Raw genomic sequence first — 22,834 nt, forward strand, 5'->3', positions numbered from 1 at the left:
ATAGGCCCCGCCTCTGGCAGACATACTGTCCCCTGCTGGAGATGACTGCATTGTGACTCGCCCTTAAGGCTCCGTCTTTGTGAAGAATGCTCAGTTAATACCAGTCATTTCTCTTTAAGTAAAAAGGCAAAGAATTTTCCCTATTATCCTAAGAAATATTTTTTGCAGATCAAATTTTAATCCCGAGCATAGTCATGCCCAAATCAGCTAAGAGACATAAACATGTCCTGTCATCCTCACATGAAGTGTTCAGCCACAACGCGCTTTGGTGGTAGACAAGCAAGTGTGTCCACTTTCCTTAGCTTGGTGCTCAGTCAATGAGTTAGGCTGGTCAGGGTACGTACGGGGTGGGACAGGCCAGACAAAGAGCCACAGTCACACAGCATCACTTCTTTGCCTCAAGCACGTGGCAGGAGAAAGAAACGAAGGGAAGGGTTCAGGTGTCTGCAGCTAGAGAGCCCACGGCTGAGGGACAGCAGTGGGTTGAAGTCGGTGGGGGACAGCAGTGGGTTGAAGTCGGTGGGGGACAGTAGTGGGTTGAAGTCGGTGGGGGACAGTAGTGGGTTGAAGTTGGTGGGCTAGAAATGCAGGCAGACACTGCTTAGGAATAAAGAAATGTCCCCGGCATTTGCTGTATTTCTGAAATACCACATGGGACCGGGTACTGCCTGCCAGACAGGAAGGAGAAGCAGTGAGGATGCACAGCCTACCCTCATCCATGGGGACAAGGTTATTCCTGGTTGGCCCTATGGTACTGCTTGGAATTAGTTTTAAATGTTAGTGGCTCCGAAATGAACTTAGAATAGAAATGTAGTCAAGCAATTTTTAGAGATTGTTGCCACTTACAATGATTCTTTGAGTACCTGAAGCTGGTGTTGAAAGTAGAACCTGTACTTGGTAAGCCAATATTCCTCTGGCTTGCTACCTATAAATAATTTTGAAATAGAAGAGATACGTCCTTTTTCTCTTGAATTTAAAATTTTGTTGATGATTCTGAACATCTGTGGAATCTTTGCTGGTTTTTTTTTTAATTGAATTTACTATCTGAATCGTTCAAACACGTCAACACAGTTTAATTTCTAAGGATTGGGAACCACGAAGGGGGACCTGGTCAGCTGGATTAGTGGAATAGAAATGTAGCAATTTTTAGAGATTGTTGCCACTTACAATGGTGCCTTCCTCATCCCTAAAAGAATACTTCTTCCATCAAGTTCCTGATACAAGTTACTTTAGCTTCTGGCTAGCAATAGTTATTTAGTGTTTAAGAAAAGAAGAAGCGGATTATCTAAGACACCTTGGATATCTTAGTCATATCCAAGAGCTCTTAAGGTTAGGATTCGGAGCAATGTCATCTGTGAGACAGAGCTAATTTAAAAACAAAGGACATCTCCAGCAGGAGTGGCCAGAGGCCGATGCCAGACGGCCCATGTGAAGCCTGTGAAGCCTGCCGAGTGTGGTGCCCGGGAGCACATGCTTATCCCTGTGCCTCCTACATAGATTTGAGAACACCTGTTGGCTGTAGTAACCTGAAAGCTGCTGTGATCACCCAGTGCAGAGGATGGGAAGGCAAACCCAAGCATGGCCATCTCTGGACACTGCAGATTCTGCGGCAGGCATCTCTATCACATCCTCTTCCATGGCAGATTCGAAATTAGAACTTAGGGGGAGGGGAGATCCAGACCAGTGGCAAGGTGCTTGCCTGGCATGCATTTACAGGGCCCTGGGTTCAGGGCCCAGCACTGAAAAAAAAAATAATTCAAGATCAAAGTACTTGTAGATATTGCTTAAATATAGCCTGCCAAGTCTTGTTTGACGCCCCCACCTCACCCCCCTGGATAACGGCACAGACATCCATCCACCACCAATGACCAGCACTGCAGACCCCACCGAGAAGAATCAGGGAACACGATTCAGAAATAATAGGACACCCCGCATTTTATTAAGTTCTGTATGACAAAAATAGTAACCTAGTCTACAACATCCATTTCAGTCAGTAGATGTGTCAAGCCACAAGATTTAATCATAAAATATATAGGGTCTACCGAACACCCTGGCTGGTTCTGGGAGGCCCTCACCCCGCGTGGTTTTGCGGTATAAAAATAGTGTCTCTCTTCACCACGTAGAGGGACAGCCAGCCCTGAACACAGAATGGAGGTGGTCTCTGTTCCTTCATCAGCCGTCTCGTTTATACCACTTTACATTTCTCTTTTCTTAAGTTATATACACATCCTTTTGAGAGCAGAAAGAACACTAATATGGTGCCAAATACCAACCAAGACAGGGGGAGAAAACACACCAAGAGGACACAGACAAATAACAAGACATTCAACTGCTAAAGCACGGCCAACATCAAGCCACCTGGTCTCCTCTCCCCAAAGCCGAAACACCTGCTCCCATCCCCCAGCAAGAGATGGCATGGCCCGAAGATGCTCCACCTCGCTACATGGAAAACAGAGCCAGAGAGGTCAGCGTTCATTTCCAAAGACGAAAACAGCTAATGAGACCAGAGGCTCTCTGCTCAGCCATGGGCCAATGGTAGTCATTCCCCTGCAGCGCCTTTTCCTGTTGGTTCAGTTGTATGAGGTGACTGCTCTATCTGTTTCACACTGTCTGGTTTGGCCATCAGGCGCAGACAGCTCCCTGCTGAGGTACCCAGCTACCTACGGTGTGTCTTGAGCAATTTTTGTTGGAAGTCCATCATGCCACATCCCAGCATGCTTGCAACGCACAAAAATGAGGTAGTACACGCAACACTTGACGTTCAAGTTTCCAGTCAGCCCCGCCTCCCAGCATCTGGCTCATTTGCTCAGTGGCTGCAGTTTAGACAGGTCATCAGCAAGAGATCAGGGTTTCAATAATCGGGACACCGCCCTGTGTTTGCACTTGAAAAGACAATAAATCAGGAACTTAGGAAATGTCAAGGTGATGACTGATTATACTGCCAGACACTCGGGATCCCCGTCTCATTTGTACCCTGACCAGGGCTATGAGGCAGTCATATGTGTGTGAGAGAGACAGAGGGGAGCCTATGGTAAAATCACACTTGCGCAATGCGCACTCCGTTGTCCTCCTGCCTTTCTATGTCAGGGGACTGAGAGTAATTTGTCAAAGTTTTGTTATGGTGCTCACAGTTTTTTCAAGAGGTTTTGTAGAAAAGTTAAATAAATCATGTTAATTTAAGAAATGGCAGGTCTTATTTTATTGAGGTGCAGACACGTTCTGGCGGCTTCTTTTCTGCTTAAACAGCATAGACTTCTCATGTTTGACTTTAAGACAAAACAATAAACTGTGACATGGTTTTTTTTTTCTCCATTTTCTTTAAACCAAAGTACTATTTATAAAATACTTTACATCTTTTTTTTTTAAATTTTCAAATTATAGACAAACTTCCCTAATACAAAATACTAAAAGTGCAATTGTATAAATTAAGATTTGCAACCACATTATACAAACATTACCTCTTTATTATACAGCTTTGATAATGTGAAATATTTACTCACAACTGTTCATGACGCTGTGAATCATTTTAAGGTGATGCTTGTCTGTGGCTTGTTCCCAATCGACCTTGGGGTTACAGACCACACTAGAGAACAATTGTTCACATAGCAGCTACAAACATTTAAATTAAAGGGGAGGGGATGTTACTGACAGGTACTTGCACACAAAAAGCATGCTATCTTTCCCAATAGAACGTCACGATTTTGCCTGCATTGAATTAATCCACTTATTTATAATGAAGCAAATCTTGCTTTAGAAAAAAAAAAAGGTCACATAGCCAGATGTATTCTGTGATACAAAAATCTTCATTTAAGGTTGGGCTATTTTATTGTCTGTTACCCGCATAATCTTAACATAAATACTATAGACGAAAAGACTGTCATTATACACAGCGTTTGGAGCACTGAACTGCTTCTTCAAGATGGAGAGCTCCTAAAACAGAGTTCAAGTGTCTACAGAATCTGAACAAAACCATTGAATGCAGCTCATGGGGTTACCACAGGGGACCCCGTTCCCCCACACAAACGGGTCACTAGGTTTTAGGAGAAATGAAGTAGATATGGTCTGAGCTCTTTCTGTTCCTAAGGCCATTTCTTTTTTTTTTTTTTTTTTTTTTCAAGCACATAAGCTTTTGTCTGAAATTTACTTAAAAGGTCGCAGAATTCTTATCTTCAGAACAGTCAAACCCACTGAAGTCCTGTGCCTTGCTCACCAGGCCACCTTACAGCAGCCACATGGTGCGGATATTTTTCGGTCGTGGGTAGAGTATTAATGAGAGCCTAGGCAGGTGGGGTCCAAAGCCTGAAGCTCCAACTCTGCAGAGTGGGCTTGGGACAGAAGAGGAGGATGGAGTCTTAAGAGTATCCTGCTAATTGATCCCAATCTCCTTGTTATCCTCAATGAACCTCGTGAATGGCCGGCTGGCTCCCGTCTCTGAGCTCGCTTTGTCCAAGCTGACAATGGGTGGGCTACTGCCAGTGCGTGTCTTGTCCACCCCACCGGCCATGGCGCCCAAAGGCGGGATGGCACCTCCGCCTAGACTTACTGGGAGCTGAGGGATGCCTCCATTCTGGATGACAGAGATCTCATTGTTCTTCATGGCAAGCCCGTTGGTGATGGCAGCGGCATACTGATTCCAAAAGCTGGGGTCCACATTCATCGCCCGTGCTGCCAGGTCCTTCTGGAACATCTCAGAGAACTTGAGAGCATCGCCACCGAGGAGTGCCATGGGGTTTTCTACAGACAGGCGGCGGCCACGCCTCGCAGGTGCATTGTTCCACATGTGGGTGCCCATGTGTACCTAGTGGGGGGATATAGAGAGACAAGCCACAAGTAAGCAAGTCAGGAACTCCGGGCAGCTATGGCTTGATGTCAGTGTCTCATGGGTCCACATTCTAAGCATTAACCCTTGGGTCAGCAGAATGCAGTTAGGGGAGCTTCCCCGAGCACCTTGTATTAGACACACAGTATTTCATTCTGTGAATATAAAAAGCAAAACCGGCGTGTTAAGTGAACAGACTTGCTACATACCAACACACCCCCGCCACCAGGATAAAAAAAAAATCCCACAAGACTATAGAGAATGTTCTAGAGCTTTAAGAATAAAGGCCCTTGTCCATTGCTTCATCCATTATCCACCTCAGTATGTGCACATGGAGGTCAGAAGACAACCTCTGGTATTATCCTTCAAACATGGCCCTCCTTTTTTGTGAGACTGGGTCTCCTCCTGGCCTGGAACTTGTCATGTAGACTAGGCTCAGCCAACTTCCCAGCTCAGTTCAAGCTTTTAAAAGGCCTTGAACTTGAAGTCTTCGGCTGTCTTCCTCTCTTGCTTTCCCTCAAGTAGGAGAATGAGGGCTAAGACCCTCTGGGGCCACCCAGAGCACCAGGCTCTTTTGGAGGCTCCCGTTTGGCTCAGCACAGAAGCACAGGTCTCAACCACTGGCCCTCACTGGACAGGCTTCTGAGGCCTAGACAGGTGGCTTCTGTTTAGCCGAGGCCAGCCGCATAGCCCGGAACCTGGAGCCAGCACCTGTCAGCAGTTGGTCTCCAGAGAGCACTCAGCTGAGCTTGGGCTTAAGCACAACCAGTTTTCTCCAGGCTTCATGAGCTGGGGAACTTCTCACCCAGGGACACTCCTGGGGTCCTGTCTGCAGCCACACAGAGGATGGAACATTCTAGAACCTCACAGAGCAAGTCTCATCCTTGTATTCTATGCTAACGTTTAAGGGTCATGTTTATTTTGTCTTCAGATTCGAGGTTTGTGTCCTGAGCCCGCTCAACACGTATTTATGAGGACCCTAGGCCTGAAGCGGGCTGATACCATATGAAGAAGCGGGCAGACCCGTGTAGTGTTCCCCGCCCCTTCGGGTGGAACATGGGTTCCTGCTTCGCTTACTCTTTAATGGGCTGATGGGCTGCATGTCTTTTGAGTACATGCACATACATGTGCACACATACACGACTCATATACACATGTCTATACACAAGCACACACTACGTACACTCATACTGTACATGTACAAACATATACCCCACACATGCGTATACATACATACACATGAGGGCCAAGGCAGAACCTTTGCCAGGCAGCCTCAAGAAAGGATACATGGCACCATCCATGGGTGCCACGTGGCTCGGCCACAGCCTCGGGCCGTGGTCCTCTTACCTTGAGGTTGCCCTTGGTGGTGAAGGCCCTGCCGCAGATGGTGCAGCCGAAGGGTTTCTCCCCAGTGTGGGTGCGTTCATGGATCTGCAGGGCACTGGCTGAGGAGAAGGTCTTCCCACATGACTGACAGTTGTGCTGCTTGGGTGTCCGGCGTGGTGGGGGTGCCAGCATGGGTGCCAGGCCAGGGCTCATCACTGTCTGGGGCCCAGTAGGGACCTGAACCCCGGCTGGTAGGGCTGGGCCCTCACCCAGTGCGATGGCCTTGCTGTGGCCGTTCACTTCCATTTTGATCATGGTGGGCGCAGGGCTGGAGGCCAGGCTAGGCGTGCTGTGGCTGGGACCTAGAGTAAAGTTGGGGTCAAACACCTGAGAAGGCAGCTCTTTCAACTTGTGTGTCAGCAAGTGCTGCTTTAAGTTGCCCATAGTGGAGCAGCCTCGCCTGCAGACCGGGCAGACAAACGGCCGCTCCTTGGTATGGCTGCGGTAGTGGATTTCCAACGCACTTTTGCAAGCAAAGGGCTTGCCACAGACACCACACACAGTGCTCGCACACTTACCCCGTTCTCTGCTCAGGAACAGCAGGCTGAAAGGGGCCTCCTCCTTGATGAGTGGCCGACCAGGGTGGCCCGCTGTCAGGTCTAGGGCACCTCCGTTTCCTGGGCCGGGGGGCGGGCTGTCCAGCCTCTCAGTCTTCAGCGGGATCTCCTGCGGATCCTCCTGGTGGCCAAGCCCTGGTGACTTGGAACGGAAGCTCTCACCATTACTGTTTGCAGGGGACAGAGCCTGGGAGGACGAGGACTCAGATAGGGCGGGGCTGCCTGCACTGCGGCTCTCCAGGTCGCCCACCGCAGAGGAGGAGTCATTGCTTAAGCGATCGCTTTCCCCAGACCCATTTTCCACTGACTTCAAGCTGGCCAGCTGCTGGCAGTTCATGACCGAGTCAATCATTTTCATCTGGTTCTCGAGGGCGGCGATGCTGGAGATAACCGACGGGGGCGAGGGTGGACAAGAGCCCGAGTAAGACAGAAGTGGTTTAGACGAGTCGCTGGCTGTGTCCTTCAGCTCCGAGTCCTCCTCCATGGAGTTCTCGTCGACGTCATCGTCAAAGCTGCTGAGGGTCTCTGCATTCTTCTCGTCAAAGGGCAGGTCCGCATCCATGGCCTCCTGCAGGCCCTCCGGCAGCGGTGTGTTTGGGATCTGTCCCCCCATGTGCATACGGATGTGCTGTTGCAGCACGACAGCATTCGTGAACTTCTTCTGGCAGATGGGGCAAGAATGTTGCACGCGGAGCGGGGGCTTGGCGCGGTGAACCCCGAAGTGCGTCTTCAGGTTGCCTTTGGTGGTGAAGGCGCGGCCACAGATCTTACACTTGAAGGGCCTTTCCCCTGTGTGTGTCCGGTAGTGCATCTTCAGCGCGCTCTGGCAGCTCAGCACGCGGTGGCAGATGACACACTGGTTCGGGTCTGTCATCTTCTTATCGATGTTCTCCACCAGCTGCTGCAGTTTCGAGGTCTCTGACGTTTGCATAGAGTCAAGCAGCCCGCCGAAGGGAAACTGGGCCTTGAACTGGTCAGAGACAGCTGGAAGACCGGGGCTCCCGAGGCTTGTGCAGGCGCTGTCTGTGACAGTGGTGGCAACGGAAGTGGGCAACCCACTGACCTGCCCACCCACCACAGGAGCATCTCCTGTCCTTGTACTTGTGCAAGGCAGGCTGACTGGCTCGGCTTTAGTAAGTGAAGGCCCACCCAGGAGTGGCTGGGGTGACTCAGGCCTCACTGCAATACCAGACTCAGCATTGTTGAGGCCTGGAGACAGAGAGGTGCATTCGCTGGATGCTGGAGAGGGCCTCTGTGGGGACCGGCTGATGGGAGTGATGCTAGGGGAATCGGTGTAGTTGTGAGTGCTAGGGACAGTGGGAGGCAGCTGAAGCCCTACTGATGTTGGTACAGTGGGCAGCACTGGCTTGCTGTCCAGCCAGGTGGTCACCGGCTTTTCTGGGGGCAGGGACATGCCATAAGGAATCCCAGAGCAGGTGGGCACATTGTCGAGGTATTCTGGGACAGGGTAAGGGTTCATCTGGATGTGGGGGTACTTCTCCTTGTGCCTCTGGAAGTGGACCTTCAGGTTGCCCTTGGTGGAAAAGCGGTTCCCGCAGATATTACATTTGAAGGGCCGCTCCCCTGTGTGGGATCGCAGGTGGATCTGCAACGCACTGTCGCTGCCGAAGACCTTGGCACAGAACCTGCACTTGTGCTTAAAGAAAGGGTCCTCAGCACTGGCCTTAGGCTCGAACACTGAAACATTAGGGGGCTTGCCCTTGCGGTGCTTCATAAGAGCCGACAGGGGGTCCAGGGCATTGGCTGTGGCAGCAATGCTAACCAGTGGGTTGGGGAAGATGACACTGCTGGATGAAGTCTGAGGTAGCAGAGGGTTTGGCAGATTGGAGGCTGAGCTGAGGAGGGGTCCAGGACCCAGGGCGGGGGGCGTAGATGCATTTTGGGGCTGCACCGTGTTGCCTACAGTGCTGGATGCTGCGGCCACGGCTCCAGGAGCCGGGCCAGTGCTACAGGCTGGGTGTGCCCCGGAATCAGTGGGGCCAGCACTGGTGCTGCAGGGAGTGCTTGTGCCCGATGCAGGCTGTGACAGGTGCTGGGGGCCATCGAAGGCTGCTGGCAGGGTGGAGCCCGAGCCAGCAGAGGCAGTAGCAGGTCCAGCAGAAAGCTGGAGGGCCGCGTGCGGAGTCAGGCCCTGAAGCTGTACTGAGGCTGTTCCAGGGGCACTGGCTGAGGGCTTCAGGGGAGGCCCGGGCTGCCGGCTCATGAGGGCCACCTGGCTGCGGATCTGCTCAATGAGCTGGAGCTGGTGGATCTGCTGCTGCTGCAGTGCCACCAGCTGCTCTAGGATCATGGGGATGGCCACCGCGCCCACGCTGCCCCCAGCGCCTGTTGTGCCGCCTGCACGTGCACCCTGTGAGAACTGTGCCACTGCCACCTTGGTGCTGAGCAGCGTCTCCAAGGTCACATTGGTACTAGGCATGCTGAAGGTCGCAGGCTCTGGCTGTGGTGGCAGTGCAGGCGGCGGTGGGGGCACACTTGGGCCTGGAGGGCCCTTGTCCGCAGATGCCTCCACATCCATGGGCTCCGCCTCCTTTGCAGCAGCCTTCACCTCACTGCCCTCCGTGGGCGCCACCTCCTCAGCCACCTCACTCTCAGTGCGGTCACTGGGCGAGCTGGCGGGAGAAGGTTCTGGAAAGTCCTCGGAGGGCGGCGCTGGCTCATCGTCATGAACGATCAGCACCAGTGGGTTCTTGGTGCAGGTCTTCTTGTGCTGCAGGAAGTCCGCCCACTTGAAGAACTCCGCACAGCACTTCTCACACACGCTGGTTTCCTCGCTGCCGCTCCTGCTCTCGCTGCCACTGTCTGCGTCCTCGGCACCGTCCCCCGGGACGCCTAGGAAACCAAGAAGAGATTACATCAGCCAGGCTCCGCCAGACAGCCACCCTCCATTTCAAAATTTTGCACATCAGTAAAATCAATATTTTTTATTTTGTACAAATTACCCCACTTCAACATTTCTGACGTCCCAGCGTGTGTGTTCTATGACTCTTTCTAGCTAGCTAATCATTTTCTTAGCACAATCCATCAAATTATGAGGCTCTATCAATTGTGGATACTGCTTCTTAATGAAATTCCATAGAAGGCATCGATTTCCAATATCTTCATACAGCCCACAGCCACTCTGTCTGTTGGGTACAAAGCCAGCCTTCGACGGGCTCATTAGGATTCCCCTTTACCATCGGGCTTCCTCATTTCCAACAAAATTAGAGACGCCTCTGCCAGTTCACTTAACATTGCTGAGCTAATCCGTAACCTTTCCCACACACCAGCACCTGACAGGAAGCTTGTGTGGTGTGGTCTGGGCTCATGGATTTATCATCTCTAAACCCAGCTGAGGTGCTGCTGATCTAACAGGATCCTACAGAACCTTTTGAGTCAATAGGCATTTATTCCACGTAGGAAATCTAGGCTAAATACTATGATTTGTGAACCTAACAAAGAGACTCTAAGTGCTTCATACGATCCTAATGGTGATGTCCTTGTCTCTTCTGGAAGGAAGAAGGCTTCGCACTTGAGAACTTGCCATATGACTATCAACACACACTAGGTCTAAAATGAATCATGTTTAAGTACAATGAATCGGCTCTGTCAGATGCAATATTCTTTGGCAAAATGAACTTAAAATTACATGTTATTGTGATTAGCCAATAGAGTTCAGTGGTTTGCTAACAAACTAGGAATTATATATTTAAAGTTCATTGATGTTGACATGTTTAACATGAGAATGTTGTAGTCAGACACACTTTTTGTACCTATTTTCATCTATTCTCATAGAAAGACTTAGCAAATTATATGGTTGCACCATCGTGGCAAAGCCTCTAATTGGTTACACATGTTTAATTACTGTTGCAGGCAGTTACTTCCTCTGTCTCCCCTAACCCTCTTGTGCCGAATAACAACCGTGTTTAATGAACAACTCTAATTCACACCTGATCAAATAAATAGCTGCACGGGAACAAGAAATCGACACCCGGTGACACTTCTGGTGCTTGTCTTTTGGGTCACCGTGGTAGGGTGGGGTGGCCACCGCTGCCTGGTTTGGTGTGCCAGCTTGGGTGCCACTGGCTTGAAGGCTTTTTGTTTTTGTTTGGTCGGCTTGCAGATGGAGTGGGAAAGCAACAGATCGGTGGCTGAACAGAGCAAGTGTCACAGAGCAAGCTTCACAGGCCAGTCGGCTCTTTGTTAAACGTGCAAAGTTGAGGTGGAGAGCAAACCAGGTCCGTCCATCCTGAAAAGGCACTGGTGTTCTAATACTAGCACATGGACTTGCTAAAAAAGTCGTTTAACAGTTTTCTCTTAAGCTTTGTTTTTTGGTGGAAAGGGGAGTTAATTCTGCACCATATTGAGGAGAGGAATCTATTTGTTGTTGTTGTCTTTGTTTTTGTTTTTTGTTTTGTTTTGTTTTTAATTTTGTCCAGGAAACCCCCACTGCTGCTCACCTGGAAAATGAAATAAAAAAATTTTTTTGCGGCTGGTCTGTCGCTTTCCATGAGGCCATTATTTCCAGGTAATTTATACATGCCTTTAAAAATTATTAGCAGCATTCAATTAGCATTTTCTTAACCGGCTAAGCCATTTGGAGGGGAAAGAACTTGGAGCAGCAGCCCATAAACCCCATAGACTTTTAAACTAAACTCAGTGCGGGAGATCAGGCTGCAGCCAGCCCTCTCATTACTGCGTGGGGGAAGGAGCGGAATAGGTATCTGTAATGAGGTTGAGGGTAGCTGGGAGCAAAGACACAGCCGATTTACACCGCAGATAGGCACATTAGCAAAACAAATACCCCATGCTCAACTTTGCTCAATGTATGCAAAACTAATTGTAAACCTGCTTAAGGTTATGGAACGGGGTTGGGGGAGGTGGGGGCATGTAGAATTTTTTTAATCATTGAATAAAAACAAACTATGAGCTCCTCAGTATTCTAGTAACTTAATTTTAAAAGTTTTAACAAAATTACAATTTTAACTTATGATTTCTCTTTAATTAATTGTATAATGTTCTTCAAAACCATGTATATAACTCATATATATACATATATTATATGGACATTTAAAAACTTATATGCACTAAGCAGTAAAATAAATGCACAGAATTAACAAAGCAGGAGGCTGATTTTAAAAAGTTGCTTTCCAATGTGAAAAGCTATGATATAAAATGTATAATTTTGGTACTTTCTTAAAAAGGATATGGCAAAGAATCAAAAATTGCTAATGCCTTGAAATATTGTCTATATGGACTTCCTTTAAGGAGATGAAAATATACAGTACATAAAATGCACAAAAATTGAAGGTTTAAATTTTAAATTTACAATATCAGACCATATCCCACTAAGAGAACACTCCTTTATGTTTAGTATGTGTTAGAAACAATTCATTCAGAAAATGCTTAAAAGTGAGCTGACTTTGAGATCCTTTAAGGTGCACTCAGCGTAGAAAGGGTTAATTTGCATAACAGTAAGGAAGTTATACCTTCAAAAATGAGCATTTCCCAGATTTTCCTTATAACAAAGTGTACCGTTGTGACCCAGAATACCCGAGCTTTTCAAAAGGGTCTCAGCCCAAACATTTCTCTATTTACCTTAAAGATTTGCATTTTTCCATTCCCATTAGTTTTCTTATGTGTTAAAGGGTTTTAGGATTCACTTCTAGATGCATTGAAGCTGAGAAGGGATCTCTCAGGTAATTTCTTCCTTCCTTCCTTCCTTCCTTCCTTCCTTCCTTTCTTTCTCTCTCTCTCTCTCTTTCTTTCTTTTTTTCTCCACTGCAAGGGCTGCTAAATTATAAGTGTTTCTTAGCTGTACAGAGAGTGTGTGGAATATTTAAGCACATTCTGCCAAATAATGTCATTTTGTTTAATGCGATGTTAAGTGACAATTATCCCAACATAAGATATTTTATTCAAAGTAAAACGATCCTCCACCTATAGTCCTTCCACACTGAAGGAGGAAATTGTGGGGAAATGGCGTTCTGACCCTTCGGACCCCTTAACAGTTCTTTATGTTAATGAGCCCAACAAGGGAAACCAAGCCTGGTAACAATTTGCTTATGAGCCAAGCTTCATCATGAATTTCACTTTTGGCAAAAGAGTGATCTTAAAAACTACAGTCAGTGAGGGGAAAATTCTTCAGTATGATTTGCATTTCTTATCTGGGGCAAATCAATTAGAATGACCACTTAACATTTCTGCTGGGGTCTGTTTAAAACTGCCAGTAAGACAGACTCTTCAATGTCTTACATGCTCAAGCTCTCTAGCTGTGCCTTCCAAATTTGAATGTAACTAGATCTCTTTTATAAAAGTTGGAGGTAAGAGAAATTTATTATGATAGGCACAATTACAAAAAAAGGGCTAATGTTCCCTCTGTGAAGCTGACCTTGCTTGCCTGTATTTGAAATGTTTTTAAGTCACAAACTACTCTTTAACTGGACTGATGGCGATCAGGAGTAACCGAACGTGGTGTGCTCTCCTAAGGACAGGACTCTTTGAAGCATCGAGACATTTTCCTGACTCACAGATCGCAAATGTTGACCTCTGATGAATTCTACAGAGAGTGAGAGAAATTACACTAGAACCTGCTTTTGCACACAGGCATGCATACCACTGTCTATGTTCGGAGTTGACATCGTTATTTGTTTTCTGTAGGGGAAGCCCAGGTGGGGCCTTGGCTGCTTTATATTTTATCACGTTGCTGCTACTGGCCTTTAACTGCCATCTTGGAAAGCCAAGTATATTATTCAACCGTGTTTCACTTAAGCTTACACTCTGAACTGGCTACCATGCTAAAAAGTAAAAAGTTATTAACTTACTAGTTAATATTGCTTAACATTTTTATTTACGGGTAACCAGAGTTGGAGAGGTACACTCTTCAAAAGGACAAGAACAAAAAAAAAAATTTTTTTAAGAGATGTATTGGCAATTCAAGTTTTTATTCTTTCTTTTCTTTTTGAGGAGAGGACTTAAAAAACAAGCATTCTAATCAGTCTCATTTGTGTCAAACTAATTTATATATATTTTTACCTAGTGGTTGTTCAACAGCTAAGATTTGAAACTCACTAGGTGAGGATTAAGCAGGCGTTTTATAGCACTGCACTATGAAGGTTACATACACTCATAAGCTATGGAGAGAGAAAATGCTAACCAGTTGACCAACTAGTTCATCTGGGTGTTGGATCTCCCTTCTGGAAGGACCTCCTTCCTAGATGGCAGACCAGCTGGTGACAGTGGCTACCAGGTCAAGACACCTACTCAAAGGACCACACAGTCGCCACTCTCCTGAGAGATCAGTCATCTGCACTAAAGGAGGCAAAATAAATAAATAAATAAATAAATAAATAAATAAATAAACAAACAAATAAATCTGGGGTTGATTTGTAGGCCTCCCAGCACTTGGGGTTCCCAACTCCATCTTGAGCAACAGTCGTGTTTGTGGCTGGCAGAGAAGAAGGCCCACAGCCCCTCAGAGAAAGCCACGCAGCACTCGTTTTAGAAGTATTTTTGTGTTCACTGATAAAACAGAGTGTTTAATAAGAAGAACCTGCCTCTCCTCAGCCTCTCGCCTACCACAGTTTCCCAGTGAGTCTCTTGCTTTCACTTCTGGTTAGTTTTGGAAAGTGACACCATTCTCTGACTGTCTTCCAGAGCATGGCGGTCTGTTTCACATTGCAGTGTATAAATCTGTGTAACTATGAGGCTCCGTACTTTCTCTATACAAATATTCATGCACAGCGCATTTAGCAAGGCTTATTTTTAGTTTCTCTTTTCAGAAGTGTAAAGAATTTCACTCATTACAAAGCAGCAGTAAAATTGATGATTTATGGTTTCCTTTACTTTGCTACATATTTCCAATTCACTACAATTAACAAAGGAAGAAGGCAAACTTGTTTAGTACAGAGAGAGGCCAGTTAAACTTCCCCTCTTAAACTTTAAAATGCCAGGTAAGTCCTCCCGACAGGAAACCCTCCTTTTTCCTTTGTCTTTCCATCTCTTAAAAATGTAGCAAGCATTTCTCAAGTTTTCTCAAACTCTTTGGAGACACTTATTTTCTTGCAAATGAATTCTTTTTAACTCCTTATGATAGCTTTGAATCCCATAAAGAAAGATGAATTATCGCCATACTGAGCCCAAGCTGTGACTCAGGAGGAGATAAATAGAGACCCCCACTGGGTTTAACAATGTAGAAGGAATTCCAGGCGCAAAAGAAAAATTTCTGTTCTTTTCCCCCAGACCTGGAAGCGTGTGCTCACGGAGTTGAACGGTGGAGGGCAGTCTTGCTATGCTCAGGGCGGCACTGACCCACACGCTCCCTCCTACTCAGTGGCCCACATCACAAATTTGTTAAGTCACGACCACCTGTGGTACAGGCCCCAGGCGTCTTCTGTTTAAACTGGTTCAGTTTTAATCTGTGCAGTGAGGCTCCGGGGACTGAGCCGCTGTCCCTTTATGGGGCACAGAGTTGAGGTAGCAGCGTGTGCGCACACACACAGTCACTATGATAGAAAGATGCTTGTTGCACTTCAAAGGTGTGAACAATCAGCCTTTCATCATCCCATTGTCAGGCTTGACTCACACTCATATTCCCGAGCTTCACACACAAAAAAATAAATAAATAAAAATAAAAAAATAAAACAAACAGACCTGAGACGTGTCAGAAGCCAGCTCTGGTCATAATTTGGTGAGGGTAGTTTAAATACAGAGATCTCCACGATCTAAGGCAAGAACATGGTCCCTCCTAGAAAATGTCCATTTGAAATCCACTATCAGAGCACACACAGACTCTCCCAGCCCTTCCCTCCCTGCCTCACTTGGCCAGGGGTTCGGGGATAGAGTGAGAGAGCAAAATGGATTTCGTGCAGAAATGTGTATGCTGAAATAGCCCTATGCACACAGACAGCAACTCGAAAAGAGTCTGAGATCACCTGTAAGCATTAGGCTTTAGGCCCCAGGGCTAGGCGATTAACCCATCGGTTCCCATCCCTGACAAGCTCTTCATGCTTCATCTCTATGGGAGAAATTTGCATACAGGCAGAAAGTCATCCGGGAAAAGCCACCACTCACCCCGTGCTGCCAGTGACTCTGCATGTGTACAAATTACACAAGACGATTATCAAACAGCTCAGTCTGAAGCCACTCTGAGGACCCCGGAATGCTGGGGAATGAGGACAATGTGCCCTGGCACCTGCAGGGTTAATTAAACCGTTCAAGATGTAATGGCTACACAAAAGCAAGCCGGTTTCTCTTCTTCCAAGAGCTATAAACACTTGTGCTGAGCCGGATGGCATTTGATAAGCTTGTACTGCATGGAACGAACTCATGGGATCTCTAGTTAACACTCAGATTCGGAGTTCACACTTAACCGAATGGCGTTGAGCCCTGTGGCCAAGGTCAACGGCACAGAAGCAGTAATTGTATTATGAGCTTTGACATCTAGCGGCCACCCCTGGCAGGGCGAAGCAAGGCAAAGGTTAAACCAGCAAGGCTTGTCACAGCATTCCTAACGACTCACCTTTAGGGAGAGGAGACACAAGCTGGCCAGCGTTCTGCCACCCACCTTTCCTAGGACCACACTTAAAAAACGGTTCCATGCCATACTGTGTCCGTTACCATGCCTGTAAAGAACGCAAAGGGGGCTGAGCCTCCTACAGGACACCCGACTCTGCTAGAGGTGAGAGAAAAGGTCCACCCTCAGAGGGGAGACGACTCAGGAACCGGCAGCCCCCTTGGGTGGCTAGAACCCCTTTCCTTTAATTAAGAAACAAATCAATCTTGGACTCGAGCATAAAGGTCATTCCATTATTTTGTTAAAAACCTGTATTTTTTTCACTTCTTGGAGCATTACTTGACGTGTTTGTCTGGCAGTCACACGGTTAGCCACACCTTAAATCATAACCGTGTTGAAATTACAAGAGAAAAAGAATCCAAAATATTTTAAAAACAGTTTACTTAAAACAATTACTGAAATTCGATTTTTCACATAGACTGCATATGAAAAGTGCAGCAACTTAACACACACTTAATTACAGAGGTGCTCGGCCAGCAGTAGAATTACCTCACATGTTCATGAGATTGTCTAAGATTCAGTGGCCTTTCTTATACTGGCAACTAGTCAAGAAATCATGGACAAAAACAAAAGTCATAGAGACAGTTAAGGGAAAGAGAGGAAAAGGAAAACCCTTCTTTATACATGTTATTTCTTGAAACGACACTCAAAACTAGGTTGATGTATTAAAAGATGGTGAAAAATCGCATTAGCAGCTTAAAGACTTCTAACTTACTTACACAAGACCTTGTGCCAAGATTTACACATGAGGATGCTAAATTCCAACTGATGGTCAGTTCACAGAACAGAACTCTTGGCTCTGTTTACTGCATTCCCCATCCTCAAAGAAAATGCTCTTAAGGCCACCAGGAGGTAGACGGTAGGGCTGAAAATGAAATCTGACCCACTTTTTGTCTGTTTCAACATCATTCTAGATACAAAGAAACAATCAGCTTGCTAAGTAATTCCTGCTGTTTCTCCCTCCGTACCTTTCCCTCTCGCTCAGTCTGAACACATCTGAAAAACCTGGATTATGCATAGGCTTTGAAAAGTTTAGAATGCACTCTACTTAAATTCCCTAACTCTTGTCCCATAATCAGCTCTCTTTAAGGTGGTATTAATTGGCACCCGTTTTAGGAGTGCGCATTTTTAAACAGGTTAAGTTTTTTTTTTTTATTTTTTTTTTTAAGCGCCGTTTTAAAAAGAAATGTTTGCAAATTCTTTCTCCCCCTCCCCCCTCCACTTACTTTTTACCTTCCGTGTTTCAGAGAAAACAATCTGCCAGTGGATGTAAGAGAGTGGCTTCTGTATTGTCCCTTTTGGTATGCTGAATTGTAAATGCGAGTACTGGGGAGGAGGGGGAGCCGAACCCTGCATATACAGATAAAAGAAAAAAGATCTCCTCACTGAGCTCTGCTGGCTGTCTCTCCCTGAACTTAAGCAGCCAGTGAATTCATTCCACTGCTTAGTTCTTAGGCTGAAGCTTACCACCTTTGAAAGAAATTTCAAGATAGCCATATACTGTAAGCTGGTAAAAAAATAAGAACACCACGAGGTCATTAGTGACCACAGAAAGATGCATCCTCAGAACTGTTTTAAATGACAACATTCCTTTGTTCTTCCATAAACACAGACTTTCCCAGGACAGAGAAACGCATCTTTAGGAACTGCCTTCCCTTTTGCCTTTGCCGGTACACAGTTGCAATGTCTTTAAAGTTCTCGGTAGGGCTTGAGTGTGGCACTGTCACTGCAAGTTTTAATTAGTTTTTCTTAGAACAAAAGTCTTCAGCCGGCTCAGAGGATAACATTGGCGGCCCAGGTCTAACTGAATCCCAGCGCTGAGTCACATCTATTTCTAAAATGGGAAATATTCACGAATAAACAATTTTAAACGATAGTTTCTATTGGGGATTTGAGTCTCAGTAACTTAAAATAAAAATGTATCCCAGGGTAACTCCAGAACTTTCCATAAGGAAGCATTGCTTGCTTTCATGTAGATTTGTCATTCATTCCTTCAGTCTAAAAGGTGGAGAGGACCAAAGCTATTGCTGCTTTTTTTCTTATTGCTTGTCTAAAAATCAAACCCTGAAAAATAAACCATTAAAATATGCGGTTTCCACTGGAAATTAACATGACTATGCATCTTTGGCCTCCTCTATATTCTCTCTCTCTCTCTCTCTCCCTCCCTCTTTCTCTCTCTCTCACATAAGGTATCTGTTCTGTGTGGTATTAACAAAAGCCTTCAATTCCTCTGCAGAGATGGACCTGGTGCTTTAATTAACATGTCACACCCACACTGATACAAAGGAACCATTGACTTCATTTCTAAAACACTGTAGACTTGGCTCACTTGTAACTTCACGCAGCACACGTTTGTCTCCTTTGCATGTAAAACAATTTAAGAATTTGAAATGACAATGGAGTAATTTAGTTTACACAGTCATTTATCCTTAAAAAAAAAAAAACTACTTCTCTTGGTTATGTTAAGAGTCAAGACAGCAGGAGCGTTCCTTGACTTCATAGGGAACAGAGTATCTTTTATGCTCCATGAACAATCTGCTTCAGAACAATTACATCAGAAGGAACTTATTTTAACAGTTTGCCTGAACTATCTTTCAAACCCCAATAGCACATGCAGCTCTACTCGGGCTCAGCCTCAGACAGGCTATTTTTGGCCTGTTGCAAAATATGCTGAGGAACTGTGGCAACCTCGGGCTCAGAGGTCTGAATGACTGGAGAAAAACACAGCCTGGATAGAAACGCCGCTACTGAAAGGAGAGAAAACCTGGGTATGGAAGAGTCTCGAAACAAATTCGAGCAGCAAGCAGAATTCAAAAGAGAACTCGTAAATAATTGACTATCTGGGGTTTTCAACACGGTCGGGGTTATATATCCTCCGACATGTTTACACGATTAACTTTACCACACTCACATTTCTGAAGCGAAATTAAAAATGAACAACAGTGCCTCGGCTTGTTAATTGTTAAATACACGAGGTTTTACTCTATTAATTAAAATATGCTTTAATAAAAGGAGACATTGCACATTTTGATAACGACCCTACAAAGCGGAGAAGTATTTACACTGTTGCATTTTAGAGCGGCAGTGAAAGCGGATTTTGAGCTATTCAGGAGCCGCAATAATGAAGCTTTAAAATTCCTCACTGGGATGCAGTGTAGTTCTTTTGAGGGAAAGACTGTCTTTCTCATTCGGCAGAAATAAATCCATTCATTTGATCATGTAGTCATTGAGGGTAATACAAAACAACCCAAGTGTGAGAAATTCTATGTGAAGAAGTAAACAAAACAGAAAAATCCATTTCCATGACAAAAAGATTCTTTGTCCCTAATCTACCCAACATATGCAAGCGTTTCTTTTTAGCATATCGCCCGTTCTAATCCTGGCTGACTTGGCTGCAGAGATGCGGGCCCTCACCTCAAGGTAACAAAAAGACCCAACGAGTCCCATTTGATTTAATTCAGTCCAGGGCTGCTATGGGCATTTTCTCACTTTCTGCTGCGACGTGCAGGCTTTGTCAAACTTTACCGCTGTGGGTTAAAAACTTAAATTCTATCTATTAGGGTTTTTTTTTTTTTTAAGATGGCATTATTTTCCTAGTTAGAAGGTTATTTAGTATCTGCCTCTAAACAATTTACAATAGGTTGATCGTAAAAAGTTGGCTTTTAAGGAATAAATTATTCAACCTCGAACTAGCTGGGGGGGCTCTGTGTCATACTCGGCCACCCCTCCTCGGCCTCCTAGCTGGTGCCCTGGGGACCCTGGCAAGGCGGGACAAAACTGGCGCCCAGGGCTCACAGATTCAGGGTGCCATAAACTTTAGGGTGCCAAAGTTCAACTACACTAAATTCGCATCTTCTCCAGCGTCTAACTTCCGTAGCGCCTGTCCTGCACTTTTGGGTGGCTCTAGGTAAGTGCGAAGTTACTGCGAAGGCATCTCCACAGCCGGATTTCGGTACGTCCAAAAGAGTACGAAAAGGCCGAAGGGAAAACTTGGAATCCGCCAGAAACGTGCTGAGGTCCTATCGCATACACGCACTAGTCCCCCAAAGAAACAGCTGTGCTCGCGCCCCACAATTCCCTAGTCGGCCATTAACGAAAGGCCAAGAGACATTTACTTCCCCACTTGCTTCCGAAAGGGATGATTGGATTTGTCAACGCTCTGGGACACCGCGGGGCTCGCGGCCTGAGGGTCACCCGAGGCGGCCTGCTGGCGATTATCAGAGACAAGCAACAGAGACTGGGATCACCGAGGTTGGCGTTGGGGCCCCGGGTAGGCTCCAGGCGAGCACCGGCCGAGCACCAAGGCGCGCGGCGCCGAACAAAGCTGGCCAGGCGGCGGCTTCCAGGGCCCGAGTCCAGCGGTAGGTGAGCCCCGGGCGCGTTCCCCGCCGCTGCACCCTCCCCCGGAGTCAGTTCTGAGCTGGGCCAGGGTCCCGGCGCGTTCTGGAGGCTCCGGGCCCACCGAGGCAGCGCTTGGGCTCAGAGAGCTGGAGCCGCACGGAAGCGGCAGCGCAGACCCCCCTCCCGCTCGCCTCCAGCCGGCCTCTGCCTCCGGCCCAAGCCACTCGGATCCGTCCCGGAGGCAGCCGGGCCGCAGCGCCCTCGGAGCGCAGCTCCCCAAAGTCCGAGCGGCGGAGCCAAGTTTACTTGGCCCGCAACTCTTTTCCGCTCCCGCGCGCTTCGAGGGAGCAGCAGCCCGGGTTGGCCAGCCTGGCCAAGGGGCCGGACCCAGAGCTAGCACTCGCTCACCGGCCCAGGGCAACTTTTTTCCCCACTCCGAGACGCGCGCGGTCGCTCCCACCGCCCGCGCTTCCCAACCTGGGTGGGCGCCCCAGCACTCCCGGCCACCCTGAGGTCCCCGGCCCTCACCGTGCTCCGAAGTCCCGTCCTGCGGCGGTAGCTCCTCGTCCGACTTGAGATGCTGGGGCTTGGCCTGCTTGCGCCGAGACATGCTGCTAGCGGCGCTCCGGCCCCGTGCGGGGCAGCGGCATCAGCGGGGTGGCCGGCGGGGACGGCGCGGGGTGGGCGCGGGGCGGCCGGGCGGGCGCGGGGCGCGGGGCGCGGGGCGGTGGCGGCGGCTGCGCGGGCCGCGCATGGGGCTGAGCAATTAGGCTGGTGAATAATGCATGGCCATTAGCGGAGGGCCGCGCCGATTGGCCGGCCTCCAGCGGACTCCGGCGGCCTATGCAAATGAGGCCGCTCTCGCAATTAGCGGCCGCGCCGGCAAGGAGGGGCCGCGGCGCCTGCGGACCGGGGTGCGCGCCGCCCCACGCCGCTCACATCGCGGGCTCCGCCGCCCGGCCGAGCTCAGGCGCTGCGCTCCTCCGTTCGCCCAGGTGCGGCTCCGGCCGGCCGGGGTGTGCGGCGCGGGCCGTGGCGGCGACCCCTTCGCGCCGTGCAGCCTGCAAACTTTGGTGGCGTCCGCGCGGCGCCGTCTCCGCCGGCGCGCCGGGCTCGCCCCTTTATAGAGTGTCTGCGCCGCCGCCCGCGCCGCGCACCCCCACCCCCCCCCCCCCCCCCCCCCCCCCCCCGCCGCCGCCGCCGCCGGGCCGCCCCTCCCGGAGCGAGCGGCCGCGGGCAGGGCTCCGGCCCGGCGCCTTTGTCTCGCCCCGGCCGCTCGGGCGCCGCACCGCCTGCGCTCCGGCCCGGCCGACCGCTCCCGGTCCTCGGGAAGCGATTCGCCGCGCCGCTCGCCCAGTCCGCTCCGGCTCAGGTGCCCCTGTCTCCGGCCTTCCTCTGCCGGGCTCCTGTCCACTTCGCCGGATCGTCAGGCGACCCGCCAGGCTCGAAGGCTCGCGGCCGGAGCGGAGTGCGCACGGTGGGGTGGCGGGACTTCGGCAAGAGCAACTTTCCGGTTCGGAAGCGGCGCGGGCCGCGCGGCTCCTCCCCTCCCTGCGTTCTCCTCCCCTCTGCTGTCCCCCGCACCCCCCTCCCCCGGTCCCCACCGACTCCCGAGCGCCTGCCCCGCCCGCTGCCACCACCAGGGCTTCACGGCTCCGCGCCCGCCTGCCAGGGCCTCCCCACCGCGGACGGCTTCTTAAGTCCAGTGGAGGGAGGGGACAGCGGGGCCTAGGTGTCGCTCCCCCCTTCTCGTTCCCGCCGGCTCCGTGGCCCCAGCGCCTGCTGTCCTGGCCTACGGAGTGGGCAACGAATGCGACTCAAAGTTCCAAGTCCACGAAAGTCCAGCGAGCCTGCCGCGTGTTGTCGGGATTTCGGGGAGAACGTGGGGGCCAGGTGAGGGGGTCACGCATGTCTACGCCAGCCGGCCACCCTTGAACAGCTGGCGAGGCGCGCTCCCCGCACCGGTTCCCGCGCCCCCACCCCCACCCCCCCGCCGACCCTTCTCCCGTGGTCACGCGAACGCGGCCTCGCTCCCGCGCGCACACTCGCGCGCTCTCCTCCAACCCCGAGCGCACGCGCCCGCCTGCGTCCTCCATCCCGGAGCTGCCACCAGGATGTGCCCCAGGCCTCGCCTCTGCCGCTCCAGTGCCCTCCCCA

At 49.0% G+C, this 22,834-nt stretch overlaps 1 protein-coding gene across 2 annotated transcripts; it reads right to left on the reverse strand.

Annotated features, from left to right (window-relative positions):
• Positions 1 to 1,909: 1,909 nt before the first annotated feature.
• Positions 1,910 to 21,821, reverse strand: Sall3 (spalt like transcription factor 3). Of its 2 annotated transcripts, XM_031366145.1 has the most exons (4): positions 21,206 to 21,821; positions 6,724 to 9,615; positions 6,167 to 6,507; positions 1,910 to 4,798 (listed from the first exon to the last, which is right to left on the reverse strand). In XM_031366145.1, the coding sequence occupies exons 1-4, from the start codon at positions 21,285 to 21,287 to the stop codon at positions 4,367 to 4,369; spliced, it is 3,747 nt and encodes a 1,248-aa protein (XP_031222005.1). In that variant the 5' UTR covers positions 21,288 to 21,821; the 3' UTR covers positions 1,910 to 4,366. The 2 variants fall into 2 exon arrangements, with proteins under 2 accessions (XP_031222005.1, XP_031222004.1); XM_031366144.1 differs by having other exon boundaries at positions 6,167 to 9,615.
• Positions 21,822 to 22,834: the final 1,013 nt, after the last annotated feature.

Source organism: Mastomys coucha, unplaced genomic scaffold, assembly GCF_008632895.1.
Source record: "Mastomys coucha isolate ucsf_1 unplaced genomic scaffold, UCSF_Mcou_1 pScaffold13, whole genome shotgun sequence".
In the NCBI taxonomy this organism is placed as follows: domain Eukaryota; kingdom Metazoa; phylum Chordata; class Mammalia; order Rodentia; family Muridae; genus Mastomys; species Mastomys coucha.